We start from the raw sequence: 17,418 nt of genomic DNA, 5'->3' as shown, positions 1-17,418 counted from the left end.
AATGGCAAAGAGACTGGGAGAATGCTTCCAAATGGTGAGAAGTAATGGGGTCCTACACAAGAAGCAGGAAGGAAGCTGGCCAAGGTTGTGCCTGTGATATTCTACTTTTCTGTGGTGCAAAAATACACCGTAAGACAGAATGTGGAATGGGACTGAGGCCTCAGACCTGAGTCCCTTGTGTTGACCTTGATTTAAATCATTTGGATAAATCCAGCCTCATATAGTTGTGCTAAGGCAGCAGTTCTCAACCTGTGGGTCGTGACCCCTTTGGCGGTCGAACGACCCTTTCACAGGGGTCGCCTAAGACCATCCTGCATATCAGATATTTACATTACGATTCATAACAGTAGCAACATGACAGTTATGAAGTAGCAACAAAAATAATTTTATGGTTGGGTCACAACATGAGGAACTGTATTTAAAGGGCCAGAAGGTTGAGAACCACTGTGCTAAGGGGACTGTGGGAGGGGTTTTCATCTGTGGAATCAGAGCACCCCAAGGGGAGAGCAATGTTAGGGGGGAAGGCTTGAGCAGAACTGGCCATTTGGCCCATTACCCCAGACCTGGAAACTCCCAGGCAGTGCTTTCTCCGCTCCAACCACAAGGGTTTGGGTGGTGCTGCTGTAGTAACAGAGGCTGTTTCTTTCCTTTTTACCATCTTTCCGTTGCAACTAGACAATATATTCCAGGAAGGCAGAATCCTGATACTTCTTTTATATAACCAACAATAGTACATATGGGGAAATACTTCTTAATTCTCTCCACTGTCAAAAGAGGGTATCAGATCCTGCCACAAATTATACTAGACAAGGTTTTATAAATGTAGATTTGGATATATATATATATATCATAGAAGAAGGGAGAGGGAGAGAGACATAGAAACATCAGTGATGAGAGAGAATCAATGATTGGCTGCCTCCTTACTAGGGATCGAGCCCACAACCTGGGCATGTGGCCTTGACCGGAATCAAACCCACAGGCCAATGCTCTATCCACTGAGCCAAACCAACTAAGGCAGATTTGGCTAATTTCTTCATTCAAAAAGACCAAAGATTAGTTTTCTCTCCATAATCCCATCTCCCAGATCTGAGATTAGATTATTAGCATCATCTCCCATATCTCCCATGTGGGGGTTCCACCAAATGTAATAGTTATCACCCTAAAGTGTAGCTCTCCATCAGTAACCTAAAGGTTAAAAGTTACATTCATAAGGCAGACCTGGTCTCTTGCCCTGTTACATGCCCACACCAGGGACCCCTAGGCCACTGCCCTACTCCCTTTTCAACCTGAGGAGGGACATGAAAGAAGGTGGGGAGCAAATAGACCCCAGGTTAGGTCGTTGGTGCTAAAACCCTGCCTTCTAGAACTTTGGGTTTTCTGGGTACTGCTTAGACAAGTCTCGTTGCCCTTTCTCAAGTGATTTTTCTGGACTCCACTTCTTGCCTGCTGTGAATAAATGTCTGCTCACTTGACCCTTGCCACTTAGATTTCAATCTCCTACCCAGGAGAGACCCTTGTACCTACCCGCCCCGCCCCACTAGCCAGAGGGTAATCCTTCCTCTCTTGATTTTGACTGCTTCCTGACATCCATTTGTCAGAGAAGACCAAGGCTCAGAAAAGTTAAATTGGATTTCAAACTACGTCCCATGTCTTCTAGCCAGCCTCCGGCCCTGACATTTTCATTTCACTCCGGGTGGGATTGAATTAGCTTCATTCCGATCCCCCATGCCCATTCAGGCCTGGAGTTAGAGTATCTGCACCGTACATCCATCCCCACACCCATCCTCGAATTTCTGGCGACCACCGAGCCCAGGGAAGTCTAATACACGATCCACTTGCAAATATTTCGCGATCTGTTTGGATGGGCAAACCGTGCACAGGAAACGCAGAGAGCATCCTAAACTGCATCCAATCACGCCACCCCAGGAAGAAAGCAAGTGTTTGCTGAATTTGGCGTCCAAGGCCCTTCATCCAGGCTTTATTCTCACCCCCACCCCACTTTCTCTCTGAGCATCCCCAACCCCGACCCTGACAATTAATCCACCAGAACCTAACTGGTGGGACCGGGGCACTTTACCCGGTTCCTGGGACCCCAAGCGGGCATTCTCCGGGACTCCACCGGTCCCCGGGCGCGAGCTCAGCCGGGACCCGTGGGAGCCCCAGGTGGGGCAGAGGGAGGGCAGGAAGAGGGGGCGGCGCGAGGCCCGCCGACAGCCCGGTCCCCCAGGGAGCGCAGCGAGGTGCTCGGGGCTGAGGGAGGCGCCCGGCGCAGCCAATTCCCGGGCCACCCCCTCCGCGGCCGCCAGCAGAGCCGGGGCGGGGGAGCCAGGCGGCGGCGGCGGCGGCGGCGGCGGCGACGGCGGCTGCCGCGGGGAGGGATGGAGAGGGGCGGGGGGAGCGGAGCCGAGCGGAGACAGCCGCGGCGCTGCAGAGAGGCTGGGGCGGCGGCGCGGCTCCCGGTACTCCCCCCGCGCCCGCCCCGCGTCGGCGAGGGTCCGGCCCCGGAGGCCCCGCGCCATGGGCTGCATCGGCTCCCGGACCGTGGGTGGGTACCCCGGCGGGGCGGGCGCGGGCGTAGGTTGGGCTCTCCGGTCCGGTCCTCCGGCCCCTCCCCCACCCTCTCCGCGCCCCTCCGGGTACCTCGCTCCATGCTGCCCAGCCCGGCCTGGCTACCTTACTTTCCCTCCGCTCCTCTCCTCCCCGCTCCTCTCGCGCGCCCCCAGGGCTAGCATCCCTCTGGGCTCTCGGCGTTCTTCCCTCCGTCTCCCCACGGCTTCCTTCCATAACCTCCCCAGGCGCGGTCCCTCTCCATCATTTCTCCATCAGCCTCTCTCTCTCCCCCGTCGCTCTCCCCTCCTCTCCAGTCCCTCACCCGCCACCTCCAGGCCAACCGCCTCACTCTGCCTTCTTCTGCGCCCCCGCGCCCCTGTCTCCATTTGTGGAGCAGCCCTCTTCTAAGAATCCTCAGCAGCCTCAGTCCCCAGTCTTTCTCCGCACGCACCCCCCACCCCCGCCTCCATCTGGCTTGGGTGTTTTGCCCCCATCTCTTTCCCTCGCTGTTGCCTTTTTCTGTCATTCGTGCCTCCCACGGTTTGCTTTGTTCACGTGCATTTTCCCTCTGGGGCGGGGGCGGGATGCGCCTCGGGGAGGGAATGGGTTCCTCGCCTGGAGGGAATGGGGACGGGTCGGCTCTTGAAGGTTGGGGTGTTAGAGCCGGTGGACGCGGGGAGGAGGTGGAGGTCTAAAGGGATCGCGAGGGGTCAGGAGTCAGCTCCCAGCTGGGTGGGGCCGGCCCTGGGAGGATCCCCGGGACTGGACAGCACCTGTCAGCTGGGGGTGGGTGGGGGGCGGGGCCGGCGCTTTATTTACCTTTGACCGGGGGAGGCGCCTCCTATTTTGTTTACCCCCGTCAACCTTTGCCTTGCTACCACCCCCTGGTCCCCCACCCCCTGCACACTCCACTTACTTCTCCCTAACCCTCCAATTTTTCACATTTCAACTCCCCATTTCTCCCGCCTACACGCCCCAGTGACCTCAGGCTGAGAGAATAATTTGTATTATTATTACAAACAAACTCACCCTCCGAAAGCCTGATTTCTCTGAGACCTGGTTTATTTCCATGGATACCCTCCTCCTCCTCTGCCTTCACCTCTTCTCCGGGTTCTCTCCCTCCCCCTCCCTGCCCCCCACGCTCTGACTCAGCTCTCCCTCTTTTACAAAGGCCACCTCTCCCCTCCCCTCTCTCCCACTTTTCCTGCCCTATCTCCCTCCTCGGAGATTGTTTTCTGTCTGCCCCATTCCAGCTCTCTCCACTCAGAAGTCCATCTTTCCTCTTCCCCCAAGCCACAGCCTCTGGTCTGACCCATCTCACCGCTCCCCTGCAGCCCCAGGGAACAGCGGCACACTTTGGAGGGGTCCTACCTCCCTTGGAACCCTTAACCAGGAGCCTTGCCTTTTGTCTCGGCTATGTTGTTGCATGCTGAATGCCTCCTCAGCCCCAAGACCCCATACAATTTACCCCTTCTCAAGAGCGGACCCCTAACCTGAAATTCAGAATCACAAAACTTCATGTATAGCAAGGATCTATAAGGTCAGATGGTTTACAGCCATCCGACTTTAGTCCACAACTATCCAAGTAGTTCTTCCCCAAGCCTTCCAGGCGGCACCACCCTGCCCTCAATCTCAATCTCCCTTCACTATGAGCTCTGGCCTCATTTTAGCAATTACCATTCTACTCCCCCCAAACCCTCAAACCCTTCCAAGCATCTTCTGTCTTCTCTTTGACTTGAATTCGTGTTCTTTTAGTTCCTATTTTTAAAAGTCCCCTTCGCTCCTCTGGTGGTCCCCTCCACTCCTCTTGAATCCATCACTTAGCTCCCAACAGTCAGGTAACATTATTCTATCCCAGGCTTTGCTTTCCTTGCTCTCCCTGTTTCTGGGTGAATACACCCAACTCCCTCCTCTCCCCTCCAAATCCTTCCTGTGGGACAAGTTCACCAACTCCTACGGAGGGTCCCTTACATTCCTAACACCTCCCAAATAATAAAGCCCGCACATAGAGACGCTAACCCCTAGAAAAGCCCCACCCTTATTTGTAGAAGCATAGTAGGTGAAAAGCGCAGCTCCCAGTGTACTCCTGCATAGAAACCCTCGACGATCCCTCAGGACAGGATGGACACCAGGTTTTTTCCTGCTAAAACCCAACCACTGACCCTTCCATTTAAACAACAACAATAAGTGAGGCCATACACCAGTTTTTCTGAGTTTCCTATTCTTCGTTGAGGTTAAACTGAATATTTTGGCTCAGTATTATGATTTCTTTTACCAAAAATGTGGGCAGAGTAGGGATGTAAACGGGTTGGGCAATGGGAAGAAGGAGTGGTAGCTAAGGGTCTGGAAGGGTCTGGAGAGGCAGCCTCAATGTGTGGCTTCTGAGACCAGAAGGGGCTTTTGGGTTGGGCGCAGGGGAGTGAGGTGGAGCAACTAACCCTCTGGCCACTTCAGGGAATGAGGTGATTGCAGTGGATTGGAAGGGACTGAAGGATGTGGACCAAATCAACATGGACAGCACCAGCTCACTGCACGGAAGCAGCCTCCATCGGCCATCCACGGAGGTGAGGCCCATGCCCCTCACCAAAGCACCTCTAAAAGAGCCCGGAACCGTCCCTAACAAAGCCTCCCAGTTGCCTGGCCCTTGAAATCCACTCTAAAGTCCAAGTGAACATCCCAAACACTCCTTTAAACTGACACTTGGGAAGAACATTTCTGCAAAGTCCTCAAAAGACAAGCCAAATGTTCCACACCAACACCCTAATCTCCTATGCTAATCTCAGGAAAGCCCTCCCTTCTTCACACACTTCTGGAAGTCCCTCGGAGGAAAGGGGTGCGGTTCCTTGCATTCATGGAAGTGCTTGGGATACCCACTCCCTTTTCTCTCTCCTCACAGCAAACCCGAACTGATTTCTCCTGGGATGGCATCAATGTGAGTGCAGCTTCCCCCAGCCTCCCCCAGCCCCACCTAACTGGTCTTCCTTCTATTCTCCTATAACACAGTGCTCCCTCACTCCAGCAAGCCCTCCCATGCTCTGCCTACACCCCAACTTTTCAAGGGTGGTTGAAAGATATGCCTCCTTGGGACTCCTGGGTCTCATGGTTTTCCCAATCATCTGCCCTAGCTCAAATCCTTCATCCAGGAACTTTTCCCTGCATATAGAGCACCCCCAGGCCCTCTCATTCCTCCTCCCCTCCTCCCACATTCCCCATTCCAGCTCTCCATGGAGGACACCACTTCCATTCTTCCGAAGCTTAAGCGAAACTCTAACGCCTATGGCATTGGGGCCCTGGCCAAGTCATCATTCTCAGGTGAGATTCCCTATCTAGGGATGCATTCATACAGGAGATACTCACAGCTCCTGGTGTCAGTCTCCCTGCTCCTTCTGGCTTGACGGGCACCCTCATCTTCCTATCTCTGACCTATTTGTCCTTTCTGTCAAACCTCTCCTATCCTCTAGGCTGCCCTCATATATGGGGATCTAGGGAGCCTGTCCCCCATGGGATGGAGCCCCCTGAGACTGGGGTGAGGATAATGGGGAGGCCCTGTTATGGGTATTGTGTGATATTCTGGAGGATGGGGGGAATGTCTGGCCCCTTAGGGATTTCAAGAAGCATGAAGGACCATGTGACGAAGCCCACAGCCATGGGGCAAGGCCGGGTGGCCCACATGATTGAGTGGCAGGGCTGGGGGAAGGCACCAGTCATTCAGCCACAACACAGCCATGAGGCGGTGCGCAGGGATGCCGATGCCTACTCCGACCTCAGCGATGGCGAGAAGGAGGCACGTTTCCTTGCAGGTACTTGTTCCCCCAAGCCCTCAAGAGGCACATCTTGTGATGGCCAGAGACTGACCCTTCAACCCCACCCCCTGTGACAAGATTGATTCTATCCATAGGATGACCATCAGACTTAATTTCAAGTACTTTGAGTTGTTAACTCTGATAAGTGCCCTCAAACTTATTTTTATTATCATCTCAGAAGTTGAGGAGAATTAACGTGGGACTGTGGGTTCTGATGCCAGCTCTCCTTCATGGTGGGACTATCCAACCCCTGGACTTCCTCAGTACCCGGGGGGAAAAGGCAGGGACTGTTGGCTTCAAAAAACTCTGTTCTCTTGTTTCTTGAAAAAGAAAGGAAAGTGTTGGAGATCTTTACTAGCCTTAGCCCATCAGCACATTGCAGTCATGGAGTCACATATGTGGCTCATTACTTGTGACAACCACTAGAAGGTCAAGAGACCTGGGTGAGGAGAGAGTGGTTTACAGAAGTTTCCTTCCAGGAAAGTAGTGTAGGTATGAGACAAGCCTGTAGTGCACCTACAATGCCGAGCCCTAGTGGCAGGTCTCAGTAAGATCCCTAGGGAGAATGATAGATCTGGAAGAGAAGGGGGGTATCTTTGTATTGGTGTGGGTGTGGTGGAAGAAATATCAGTGAGGGAAGAGGCAAACATGTAAGGGACAGGGCATGGTGTAGAGCAGCTAGCAATGTAGGCTTCACCTTACTCATGGCTTTGATTAGAATAGGGACCCCCAAGTCTATCCATCTTCACTATTCTATCCTCCCTCCCTTCTCCTTCCAATTCCTTGAACTATCAATTTGGTGGCCCTATAATCCCATGGTGCTCTCTTGGGGATTCTCTGTTAATCTTGAGGCACCCCCCCCCCCAACCTGAATATCTAGATTCCTCTGTCCTTGACTGCCTAATACCAGCTACCACTCCTAAAAACGTCCAAAAAATAAACTTCTGGAAATCCCAGATTTCAATCCCTTAGGATATCTCACCAGAAACCCCCAACTCTTTCCCTTAGGAATCCTAAATCTGACCTTTTGGGAAGTCCCCCATGATTTTGCTTTGTTTCAGGGCATGTACAAAGGCTGTGCTGTCCAATATAGTAGCCACTGGCCACATGTGGCTATTGAGAACTTGAAATGTGGCTAGTCCGAGTGGAAAATGCTGAAAGTGTAAAATACCAATTAGATTTCAAAGACTTTCTATGAATAAAAGAATGTAAAATATCTCACTAATTTTTATATGGATTAGATGTTGAAATGATCATCTTTCATACATATTAGGTTACCTAACATATAGTAGTAAAATTAATTTCATCTGTTTCTTTTACTTTAATAGGGCTACTAGAAAATTTCAAATCATGCAAAGGGTTTGCATTGTATTTCTATTGAACAGTGCTGCTCTAATGTCCCCTTCCCCATGCATGTGTCTAAGGGTTCTCAGAAATATCTTGTGCTAACCACATTTCTTCTCCCAGGCGTCATGGAACAGTTTGCCATTTCTGAGGCCACACTCATGGCCTGGTCTTCCATGGATGGTGAGGACATGAGTGTCAACTCTGCCCAGGAGCCATTGGGCTGCAACTACAGTGACAACTACCAAGAGCTGATGGAGAGTCAAGGTGAGGGATGGTTTCAGAATCCAACCCCTGAGACTTAAGGGGCCGCCCCAACTATCTATGCTACTTCTGTACAACTCTGTGCTTCTAAGACTTTCTGTTCATCCTAGCTTTCTATTCCCCTCCTTCTCACCCTCAATTGTCTCACCCTCAATTGTCTGTGCTGTTGTTACTGCCTTTGATAGGCTATGCCCCCACCGATCTCCATGATTCTCTTTACAGATGCCCTCACTCAAGCCCCCATGGATGGATGGCCTCACTCCTATGTGTCCCAGGGCATGTACTGTCTGGGATCATCGGATGCCTGGGAAGCAAGCGACCAGTCCCTCATTGCCTCTCCCGCCACAGGATCTTATCTTGGCCCTGCATTTGATGACTCACAGCCGAGCTTACATGAAATGGGGCCTTCCCAACCTGCTTCCGGATACTCTGCTCAGGAGCCTCCACCTTTGCTGGGGGGAGAAACTGACTGGGCTCCAGGTATGGGTGGGGTGGACCTGGCAAGGGGCCCTGCAGAGGAGGAGAAGAGGCCCTTGGCCCCCGAGGAGGAAGAAGATGCGGGATGTAGGGACCTGGAATCACTTTCCCCACGAGAAGACCCCGAGATGGCCACTGCTCTCAGCCGAAAGGTATCTGACGTCACATCCTCAGGTGTGCAGTCCTTTGATGAGGAGGAGGGTGAGGCCAACAACTAGCTTCTTCCCACTCTACACACTATCTTCCACTCCCGCCTGAGGGGCCTGGCTGCAACAATACCCTCCCTTCCCCCAGCAGTACAGCTGAAACCCGGGCAGAAGACCAGGAGGAACCCAGGAGCTGCCAGTTCTCGCCAGGAAAATGGAGGGCCGGGATGGGATTCCATCCAGGCTTGTGCTGTAGAAACCACAGGTCTGGGGACTGAGGCCCAGGCAACTAGATGGCTGTGAACTTGGTTTGGCTGCGGGCTTCTGGGTCTGTGATGATGAAGCTCCAGTTTGTATCCTGGAGACAGGAGCCATCAACTAGATCTCTGTTTTTCACTCCCTGACTTCGTCATTCAGAAGCCTTGAGAGTGGCTGTCTGAATGCCTCCTTTCTCATGTCACTTTTGCTTTTTCCGACTCTGTGTTTTCTCTGGCTGTGGTCCCAGCTTGACCCTACTATGAAGAACAGACCTGCTGGACGTGACTCAATGAGTGTAGGGGAAGCCACCTCTCCTTAGAGAATGGAGAAGCTGCCCTCAGTGGGTAGCTTGGCTTCTGAGACCAGGAGTCACAGGGGAAGCGGACATGGCAGCTGGGGTGCACAGGGTACAAACAGGATTCTTTATATAAGGCCCACCCAGAGACCAGAGAGTCATTGATGGGACCAACAACAAACATGGCCACCTATTCTGGGATCTTGAATATCCCGTGACTGAAAGGTGGGTCCTAAGGGTCTAGGAAAGGACCCAGTGAGCTGGCTCTCCAGCTCTTGCTTCCTTTGTCTGCCTTCTTCCATCCCCTGCTCCAGGAGCCCTGCCCAGAGGGGGTGACAGAATGCAGGTGTCCTGCCAGGTGGGGAAGCATGAGGGCTGTGCCTCCCTCCCTCCACCCCCAAATTCTCTGGAGCTGTTTACACTTTTCTCTTTGCCTTTTCTACATTTTTATAACTTCTTGGGGACTCAGGTTGAGTGGGGTGGAGGGAGGAGTCTGGTGCTGTCAGGCCCCCGCCCAGTGTGTTGTTGGCTGAGAATCAGTGTGGGCACTCGGCTCCTTTTTTTCCTTCTTCAGTTCCTCCCAGGCAGCCTCCCTTCCCAGGCCTCCTGCGGAGAGTGGAATCAGAGTCTTCTTCCTTTTAGGACGGGTTTATAGTGAGGCGGAAGCCCCTGAACCGGCTAGTCCTTCCACACCCAGTTCCCATTCTGGTGGGGACTTCTGTCCACAGCACACAAAGCCCCACACTTCTGTATGTGATCCTGATAGCAGGGCCAGGCTGGAGCAAAGGCATGGCAGCTGAGGAGCACACCATGGGACCCCATTCCCTAGCCCCTGGCAGAGGGAAAAGTTAAGATGGCCATTGCCTACCTTTTGTCTCCTCTTCTAAGACTCTAGCTCCAAGGCCTTGTGTCCTACTTTGTCAGAGGTCCTATTACTTCTGTCCTCTACTAGGAAGGGGGCTCGGCCACTCTCACAGAGCCTGGGCACAAACGAGCCCACCCCCCATCCCCAGATGTCTATTTCTTTGGAATGAGGAGGTTAAGAGTTTGTGTCCATCTATGACCCCACCCCCCCATCAAGTTCACACTTTCATAGGCATAATGGTCCTGCAATGCAACCAAGGCTGGGGTCTCATGTCTTCAGGGGAGGGGAGGTCAATTCTTGGAGGAAACATAAGTAGGCCTGGTGAACACAGATGGGTGAAGAGTTATTTACCTCATCTAAAGCTGTGGCTTGTGTCTGATCATGTGACCTAACTCCGGAGGCACCAGGACCTCCTGTCCGGGAGCTTTGGGCAGTAATATTGTGGCCTCACCCTGCACTCCTGTCACAGGTCTTGGGGTTTGCATGCTTGAGGTTCCCTCCTTTCAGGGGGCCCTTGTTACCTCACCTTGTGCAACCTGCTCTCTGGATGAATCATCTTTTTCTCTTAGTTTCATCCTCTTCTTGCCCCCTGTTCTGCCCCCAGACTGCAGTGGGCATCCACTCCAGTGAGTGGGTTCATTCATTACAGTTCCTTTTTGCTCAGGGCCCTGGGGAGTTAGGGAAGGTAGAGGAAAGCAGTGCTCTTTCCTCCCTCCCTACCTTAGGAAGCCTTCTTTTGGTCCCTGCTGAAAGATGACTGAATGGTCGAGGAATCTAGCTTATTTGACTCCAGCAGGGCTCCACATCACCGGTGCTGGCAGCTGGCACATGCGCAGGCAGACCAGGGGTCAGCTGGGAGTCTGCATTTGCAAGAAGCTTCCCTACCACTTTGAAGGAGAAGACCCAGGGAGCTGGCCTTGGACCCTCTTAGGACTCTTCTGGAAGGAGGAACTGCCTCTGGTGCTGGGGGCAGGGTGCATGGGGTTTGCTTATAGCCTATTTGGGGGGAGGGGAGGGGCATGTGCTGGAAGAGGCTATTGGGGGTGAGGGAGGGTTGCTTTTCCTCCGGGGTTCAAGGCTGTGCAGCACGATTTCCAACAGTCCTGGAACAGGGCTGTTTTTATATTATTGTGAATGAAACTGCTCTTGCTAAATGATTTTCTTTTGGTGGGGGTGCACTTTTATTTTCAGTTTCTGGGAAACCCAAATCTTCCATTCCTCCCCTTCTACCTCCCCCCTCCTCCCCTTCCTTCTTATCCTTGTGTTAAGGAGGGGATCTCGGTGAATGTGTTTATGATCTTTTCCCTGCCCACCTATACAGCCCATACTCGTCTTCCAGGTCTGGGGAGTATCCATTTTTGTGGTCAGTCTTAGCATGTTTTCTTAATGTGACACCCCTCCCCCCCAGGCCTAAGAGAGATTCTATGACATATATTACAGAGAGAATTATATATAAATATATATGAATATTATAGATTATATACACATGGGCATTGGGCTCCAGTGCCCACTGCCAGCCCCCTCCCCAGGCTACACTACAGGCTCTCTCTTGGCCTGGGGAGGGGGAAGGGATGTAACGCTGGAGAGGGCTCCAGGCTGTGTTCAATGGCACTAAACAGAATGTGGTGGCATCCTCTGACTATGAGTGTCTTATTTGGGGGATGAAGGAGACTGGGCCAGGGGAGGTGAAGGAGGAGAATGTCACATTGGAAAGGGTTCACAACTGGAGGGCATCAAGGGGGGAGGGGAAAAGCTTGGAGTGTGGGTGCAAGGGTTTTTGGGTGCTCAGAGCCCCTGGGACCACTGGCAGAAAAGGCAGGCTCATGGCAAGCTCCCTGTTGCCGATTTGGGGAGGATATTGTTCTGATCCTCCAAGTGTGGAAGCACTGAAGAGGTCGGCCATCTTGACATTGAAACCCCAGCTCTCCACCCAGAGAAGAACACAGAGAACTTGTCTAAGGGCTGGTGTCTGAGTGACCAACTGAAGGGTTCTTGGCAGGAGAGGTCCCAGCCAGAGCAGTTTGAGGGCAGAGCTAACCCTTGGGAAGGACAGATCAATGACCACAGTGGGAAGAAAGGGGATGGATTTTTCTAGGAAGTGACCTGGAAATGGGGTAAGGAAGCTGTGATGTGAGATAGGGAGGATTTCTGATGGAGGGTGTTTGATGGGGCAGCATGACCATTTGGCTGAAGGTGCCTGCCCCTTCCACATAGAGCCTTTTGTGATATTTTCTCTTCCAGGCTTCTCCCCCTGATAGTCTCTTTATCCACATTTCACTGTGTAAATCCGGTACAAAGAAGAGGGGATGGGATTGGCCTTTCACTGTCCCAGTACTGACCTTGCGTGGGGACAGAGAATGGCAGTCAGATGGAGTCTGGAGGCAAATCTCAGGGAGCGGGGAGACCATGGGGTGGGGAACTTGAAAGAAGGAGGTGTGGATGGTCTGAATACTAGTCACTGTCCAAATTCTGACTCCTCCTCTAGACTATCATTGTCACATTTTAAAATTCCCAGGAGGGTCAGGATATTGGCCTAATCTCCCCAACTTAAGGACATACGGTCTCCCCCACAAATCCACCCTCAGGCCTGGGCCTCCTGACAGACTGATGAGGCAGTCCGGGGGTGTGGTCAAAGGATCAGTTCATCCTCATCCTCCTCATCGGTGGATCGCAGGCTGGGGCCCTGCAAGATGTCAGCCAGCTCCTCTTCCAGCCCAGGACTGTCCACCAGCTCCAGCTCCTCCAGCTCACCTTCCGCCTTGGCTGGAGCCAGGGAAAGTGGGGGCTCTGGGGAGGGAGGCAGCTCAGGGGTGTCTGGGGAGGTAGGGATCACATCCTTTGGCTCAGTGGCCCCAGTTCCATCCTCAGGCAGGTTCCAGGCCTCCGAGGGAAGGAGCTGGCCTCCAGGAGTCATTCGAGTTGAAGTTGTGCTCCGGAAGCTGGCCAGGGGAGGGCGGAGCTTCACCCCCGACTTGGTGTGCCCCTCAATGGCCTTCTGCAGCTGGGAACAGAGGGAAAGGGAAAGAGGGTACAGAATTGGAAAGAGAAAGAAGATGGGGAAGTGTGAGTGGAACAGACACAACAGAAGAATAGACACGATAAAAGGAAGAAGGAATGGGAAAGCAGTAGAGTGGCAAGAAAGATAGACCACATGGAAAGATCAAAGAAGACAGAAAAAAGGAAGAGAAAGGGGCATGGCCAGCACAGCCCCCACAGAGCAGTGAATCTGAAGCCCCTAACCAAGATGTCCTTTGGCTCCTTCCTAGTGACCTTCAGGCCCCCTTCAACTACATCCTATCTCTTCCTTCTTTCCATGGCCCTCCCCATAGAGCACCCCTATGAAACCATGTCTTGTGCCCTGAACCCCAATCCCAAACCCATGCCAGCTATGGAAGATCACAAGGGCTATATCTGGGGTCAACAACTATGTCCCCTTCAGATCTTCATAGTCCTCTCTACCTATACCCCTTGATTGCTGAAACCTCTCTCCCTCCTCCAATCTCTGCATGAGAAATAGAGAGGGAAATGAGGGGGGGTTAAAATCATCCCTCCCCCACCCCCACATCCTGCACCCAGCCATTCCTCCTGCTGCTCAAATAGGATGCATTGCTGTTACCTCTTCCAATGCCAGCACACCCCGGAGCTTCCCCATACTGGTCACATAGGCAAGGTGGAGGCCAAGAAGAGAGAACAGTGTGTGAATCTGCATAGAAAAAGTAGCAGGTCAGCGCACAGTGAGCCCCACACCTCCCCTGCCCTCCCAGCAGCCCTGAGTGGTGGGCAAGGACTAGCCTTGTGCAGGGACGTCTGTTCCACCAGCTGGAAAGGGGACTGGTCAATACAGCAGCAATCAAAGCAGACAGGCTGGCTCAACTGCTCCTGCTCCCAGGCCTCAATCTGTGGAGTAGAGCAGAGTAGTCACCCAATACCTCAGGTAAAAGGCTTGGAGCCCAAGCAACCCTACTAGCTGGGAATCCTGAAATATGCAACTGAAATATGCAGCGAACTAGCACAGACATTCCAGATCACTAAACCCCTCCCTTCTTCCCAGGGTAGAACACCAGGCTCCAAATCAACCTTCAGCCTCAGGCACTAGCACCCCACACTCTTCTTCACCACCACCACTCAAGTGCCCCAAACACCTACTATTTTCAAGCTATCTTTCCCCTCCGCCCGTGAAACCTGACTGCTTGCCATTCCTCACACAGGTCTTCTGGCTTCTGCGCTGGTTGAGCTGCATTTCCCTTACCTGCCCACCCTGCACCCACTCTGTACTCTTGCCACTCCCAGGCCAATGTGTTTTGCCCCTTTTTCAATTCCTGCAGCACTCTGCTGTTCTCTCCTTTTCGGACAAGGCATGGCCTGTGCTCACTCTTGTATTGGCATTTGTCTCACCTCTGCCCACTGGACACGAACTCCTGGGGAGTGTTACTGGTATGGATGGGTGCCTGTTGTGAAGACACTGGCACATTTTCCTTTTACACAGTATAGTGTGCCAGATATTTGTTGGGTTTGAAGAGCTGTGCTGGGTCACATGGTGCTTAGTGGTCGTGAGCAAAGCCATCTTTTTTGTTTGTTTTGTTTATGACAGAAGCATTAAAACAGGAAGGACAACTCTCTTGATTTAGACACGATGCTCCAGTCCTTAAGCTTCTAAAGAATCCAGGATGGCTCTGGCTTTCATAAACGAATCTAAAATTTTCTGAAACTCTCCTCTTCTCTTACTGAAGGTTCACATGGGGACTGACCGGCTCTCACAGCACAGGATGGTGACCACTTAGCAGGTATGTCATAGAGCTGATTTATTCATGACAGGCAGCCACCTTGCCAACCCCGGACCTTTCCATGATCGTTTCTGGCCTCCCCTAGTTCCATTTCTGCCTTCCCTTAAGGAACAACAATAACAGGACCTGTATCAAGCACTTTCTCTGTGCTGGACATTACTCCAACTGCACAGAAGTGAGCTGGGCTTCTGACCTTGACTGCTGGTATTGTTCCAGGTACCCCCAGCTCTTGTCCAAGGGGAGGAGTATGTCTGTTCTTGAGTCTGAACTTGAAAAAGCTAAGCCTCAGTTACAAACAGGAGCTCTAACTGTGTGTACTAACAATGTAGCAGAATTAAGTCATAGCAGGGGCTTCTGGAGACCTATAATTGAATTCTTTCAATATTCCCGCGGGTATCATCTTGATATTGCCAAGGGTGTCACCTTGATCTAGTCTGAATACCATGTTCAAAATCATCTGAAGTCTGACTCCAATTGGATCTTATTCCTCCAAAATGTCAGCGAGTCACATGGGAGCTGGGAGCTGCGTAAAGTCTCCTTTGGGAAAGATATAAACTAAAAAGGTAGACCTGTCATCTTTTTGTCCCTGGCAGCACTTTATTTTCAGCGGTTATTAAGTAGCCTCATTGATCAACTAGCTGGCATTCTCTCTTCGGTGTGTTAACAGCAACAAAAAGCATTATTATTGGGTTTAGCACCCTACTTTTTAATTGCAGATATGACACATCTGATTCCGGCTTATGGACTAAGGAATGATTTTTCTTTTTCCTTTGTGATCATCTGTTTGACTTTTCTGTAAGTCATTTATCAGAAGTGTCTGTGTTGTGAGGGGTGGCAAGGGGAGAAGGAAGTTTCCTTTCTCTTTTGTCACGCCCCACCCCTTCCTCCAACCCTGGAGTACTTTTACTTTTCAGCACTTATTTATTCCGGACGTCCAATAAGATATTTATTCTAAAATAATATGCATTATGGTTTTGTCAGCAACAAAGCATGAGTCTGCATTCTCATTTACTAAATGGAATGGCCACTGATGGACACTGTTGTGTCTGCACACCCTCTAGGGTGTGTCCCCATTAGTACTGCTCCCAATCACTGCTCTACATTCTTTTACTGCTCAGAGGTTGGAAAGGAGGCATAACCATGGAGACAGGTCAAGGCCATTCAGTGTGCTCGACTTTCTTGCTCATGGACTTGATAACTAGCTTTCTTGGGAAATAGGCATTTGTCCCAAGAGGCAGCACTGTGAATACTTGTCCTCAGGTTGTGGTTCTTCTCAGTCCTGCTTCCTGGCATTCCCTAGCTGTCTACTGTCTCGGGGCCCTGGTGGATCAGCAGAGTAACCTCTACCAGGTGCTGATTTCACCTTTACAGCCTCAGTGCTGTTTCTCCACATTGGGATGTGTAAGTGCTAGTGCCCGGTGCTCAGCCTTCCTGCATAGGCCCTGCCTGTCCAGAACATCCCTAATGTCTACAAGATCTGAGGTTCATCTTAGCAGCATGGGCTCATCGATGCACGGAGACTCAAACCATCCCTCTTTTCAAATGACGGTGGTCCTTCTGAGAATACTATCAGGGTTCCCCACCTCTGCGCAATGTGCCCATCCCCATCACCATAGTCATGCCTCCTTTCCCACCTCTCAAATGCTTTCCCACCCAGACTCACATTTTATTCTTACAACAACATAAAGAAGAAGACAGAAAAAGATGAGCAATATCTTCATTTGACAGAACAGTCTACCCCAGGTTGCTATTTCCCTTACTTACCTCTTCAGGTGACATGTTATCCACTAAATCCGTTGAATCCTAGAGAAGAAAGATATAGGTCCAAGTTCTTTCCTAATGGAATTATAGTCATGACTCTCTGGCCAGGGCCACAGATGCCTGCTTTCAATTCATCATCCCTTCCATTCGATGAAGGTTGTCCTTGGTGGGACCCCTTCCCTCCTGATCTAAGGACCAGGCAAGTTCCCTTTCCCCTGTCATGCTCCCACCCACCCCCACCTCCATCCATCTCTTACCTGTCTTGTTTCCTTCTTTGTGGGGCGAGTTTTGCCCAGCAAGCAGCACAGCAGAGACTGAAAGATGGAGCGCCTTTGACCTGAGGAGTGGGGAGCAGATGGAAATGGAAACAAAGCAATTCCTACCCTTCCTGGGAGGAAATAGCCAGGGGCTCCCAAGTGGTCCCCTGACACTATGCCACCACCATAGACACCCTCTCTTGTATCCTCCTAAATAAGCCCTGGCCCTTTTCCTTGGGGCAGCAAGATGAGGCTCAATGAACAGGAACCCTCTCCCACCCTAGCCTCCCCCTCCTCAGAGTAGCAGCCCTTCGACTCAATGAACATGCACAATGGGAGTATCTTCACCTGCAGGCTCTGGTGCTTCTGGCTGCTGTTTGAGGCCTGGCAGGGGCCCATTGGGCTCTTCGGGAGGCAGTGGAACAGTAGGAGTGGGGTGAGGAGGAGGAAGTGGAGGCAGCTGTAAGGAGCAGTAAAATTTCTCAGTCCCGGAGAATTCTCAGTGCCTAGTGCTTTCCTGCCTTTACCGGCGGGTGTCCTGGGAAATCCATCTAATTCCATTCTTCCTCCCCATTTCAGAATTCCTGTATCCCTCTGAATTCTCATCCGTACCA

At 51.8% G+C, this 17,418-nt stretch overlaps 2 protein-coding genes across 3 annotated transcripts in view; one reads left to right on the top strand and one right to left on the bottom strand.

Moving 5' to 3' along the window:
• Positions 1 to 2,381: 2,381 nt before the first annotated feature.
• On the top strand, positions 2,382 to 11,633 carry FAM131B (family with sequence similarity 131 member B). 2 transcript variants are annotated; one of them, XM_070424079.1, is made up of 7 exons: positions 2,382 to 2,545; positions 5,005 to 5,114; positions 5,447 to 5,482; positions 5,769 to 5,862; positions 6,153 to 6,350; positions 7,821 to 7,964; positions 8,184 to 11,633. In XM_070424079.1, exons 1-7 carry the CDS (start codon positions 2,518 to 2,520, stop codon positions 8,654 to 8,656), a joined length of 1,083 nt encoding a protein of 360 aa, XP_070280180.1. In that variant the 5' UTR covers positions 2,382 to 2,517; the 3' UTR covers positions 8,657 to 11,633. The 2 variants fall into 2 exon arrangements, with proteins under 2 accessions (XP_070280180.1, XP_070280181.1); XM_070424080.1 differs by lacking the exon at positions 2,382 to 2,545 and adding an exon at positions 4,718 to 4,737.
• Positions 11,160 to 17,418, bottom strand: part of CLCN1 (chloride voltage-gated channel 1) — a 28,478-nt gene continuing 22,219 nt past the window's right edge. Inside the window, exons 18-23 of the mRNA XM_070424081.1 lie at positions 17,153 to 17,264; positions 16,805 to 16,884; positions 16,551 to 16,589; positions 13,795 to 13,899; positions 13,619 to 13,705; positions 11,160 to 13,003 (exon numbers count right to left, since the gene is read on the bottom strand). Coding sequence (XP_070280182.1) covers positions 12,632 to 13,003; positions 13,619 to 13,705; positions 13,795 to 13,899; positions 16,551 to 16,589; positions 16,805 to 16,884; positions 17,153 to 17,264 — 795 coding nt within the window. The 3' untranslated portion in view covers positions 11,160 to 12,631. The remainder of the gene's footprint in view (positions 13,004 to 13,618; positions 13,706 to 13,794; positions 13,900 to 16,550; positions 16,590 to 16,804; positions 16,885 to 17,152; positions 17,265 to 17,418) is intronic.

Source organism: Myotis yumanensis, unplaced genomic scaffold (genome assembly GCF_028538775.1).
Source record: "Myotis yumanensis isolate MYYU_CA2020_CCGP unplaced genomic scaffold, mMyoYum1.0.hap1 SCAF_9, whole genome shotgun sequence".
NCBI classification, from domain to species: Eukaryota; Metazoa; Chordata; class Mammalia; order Chiroptera; family Vespertilionidae; genus Myotis; species Myotis yumanensis.
This window is presented reverse-complemented; position numbering and strand designations above follow the sequence as displayed.

Bases quoted from the DNA above. Each gene is read 5' to 3' on its own strand.
- FAM131B (XM_070424079.1), top strand. From the start codon at position 2,518: ATGGGCTGCATCGGCTCCCGGACCGTGG. The intron at 5,115-5,446 runs GTGAGGCCCATG...CTCTCCTCACAG, and splicing joins TCCATCGGCCATCCACGGAG to CAAACCCGAACTGATTTCTC. The intron at 5,483-5,768 runs GTGAGTGCAGCT...TCCCCATTCCAG, and splicing joins TCTCCTGGGATGGCATCAAT to CTCTCCATGGAGGACACCAC.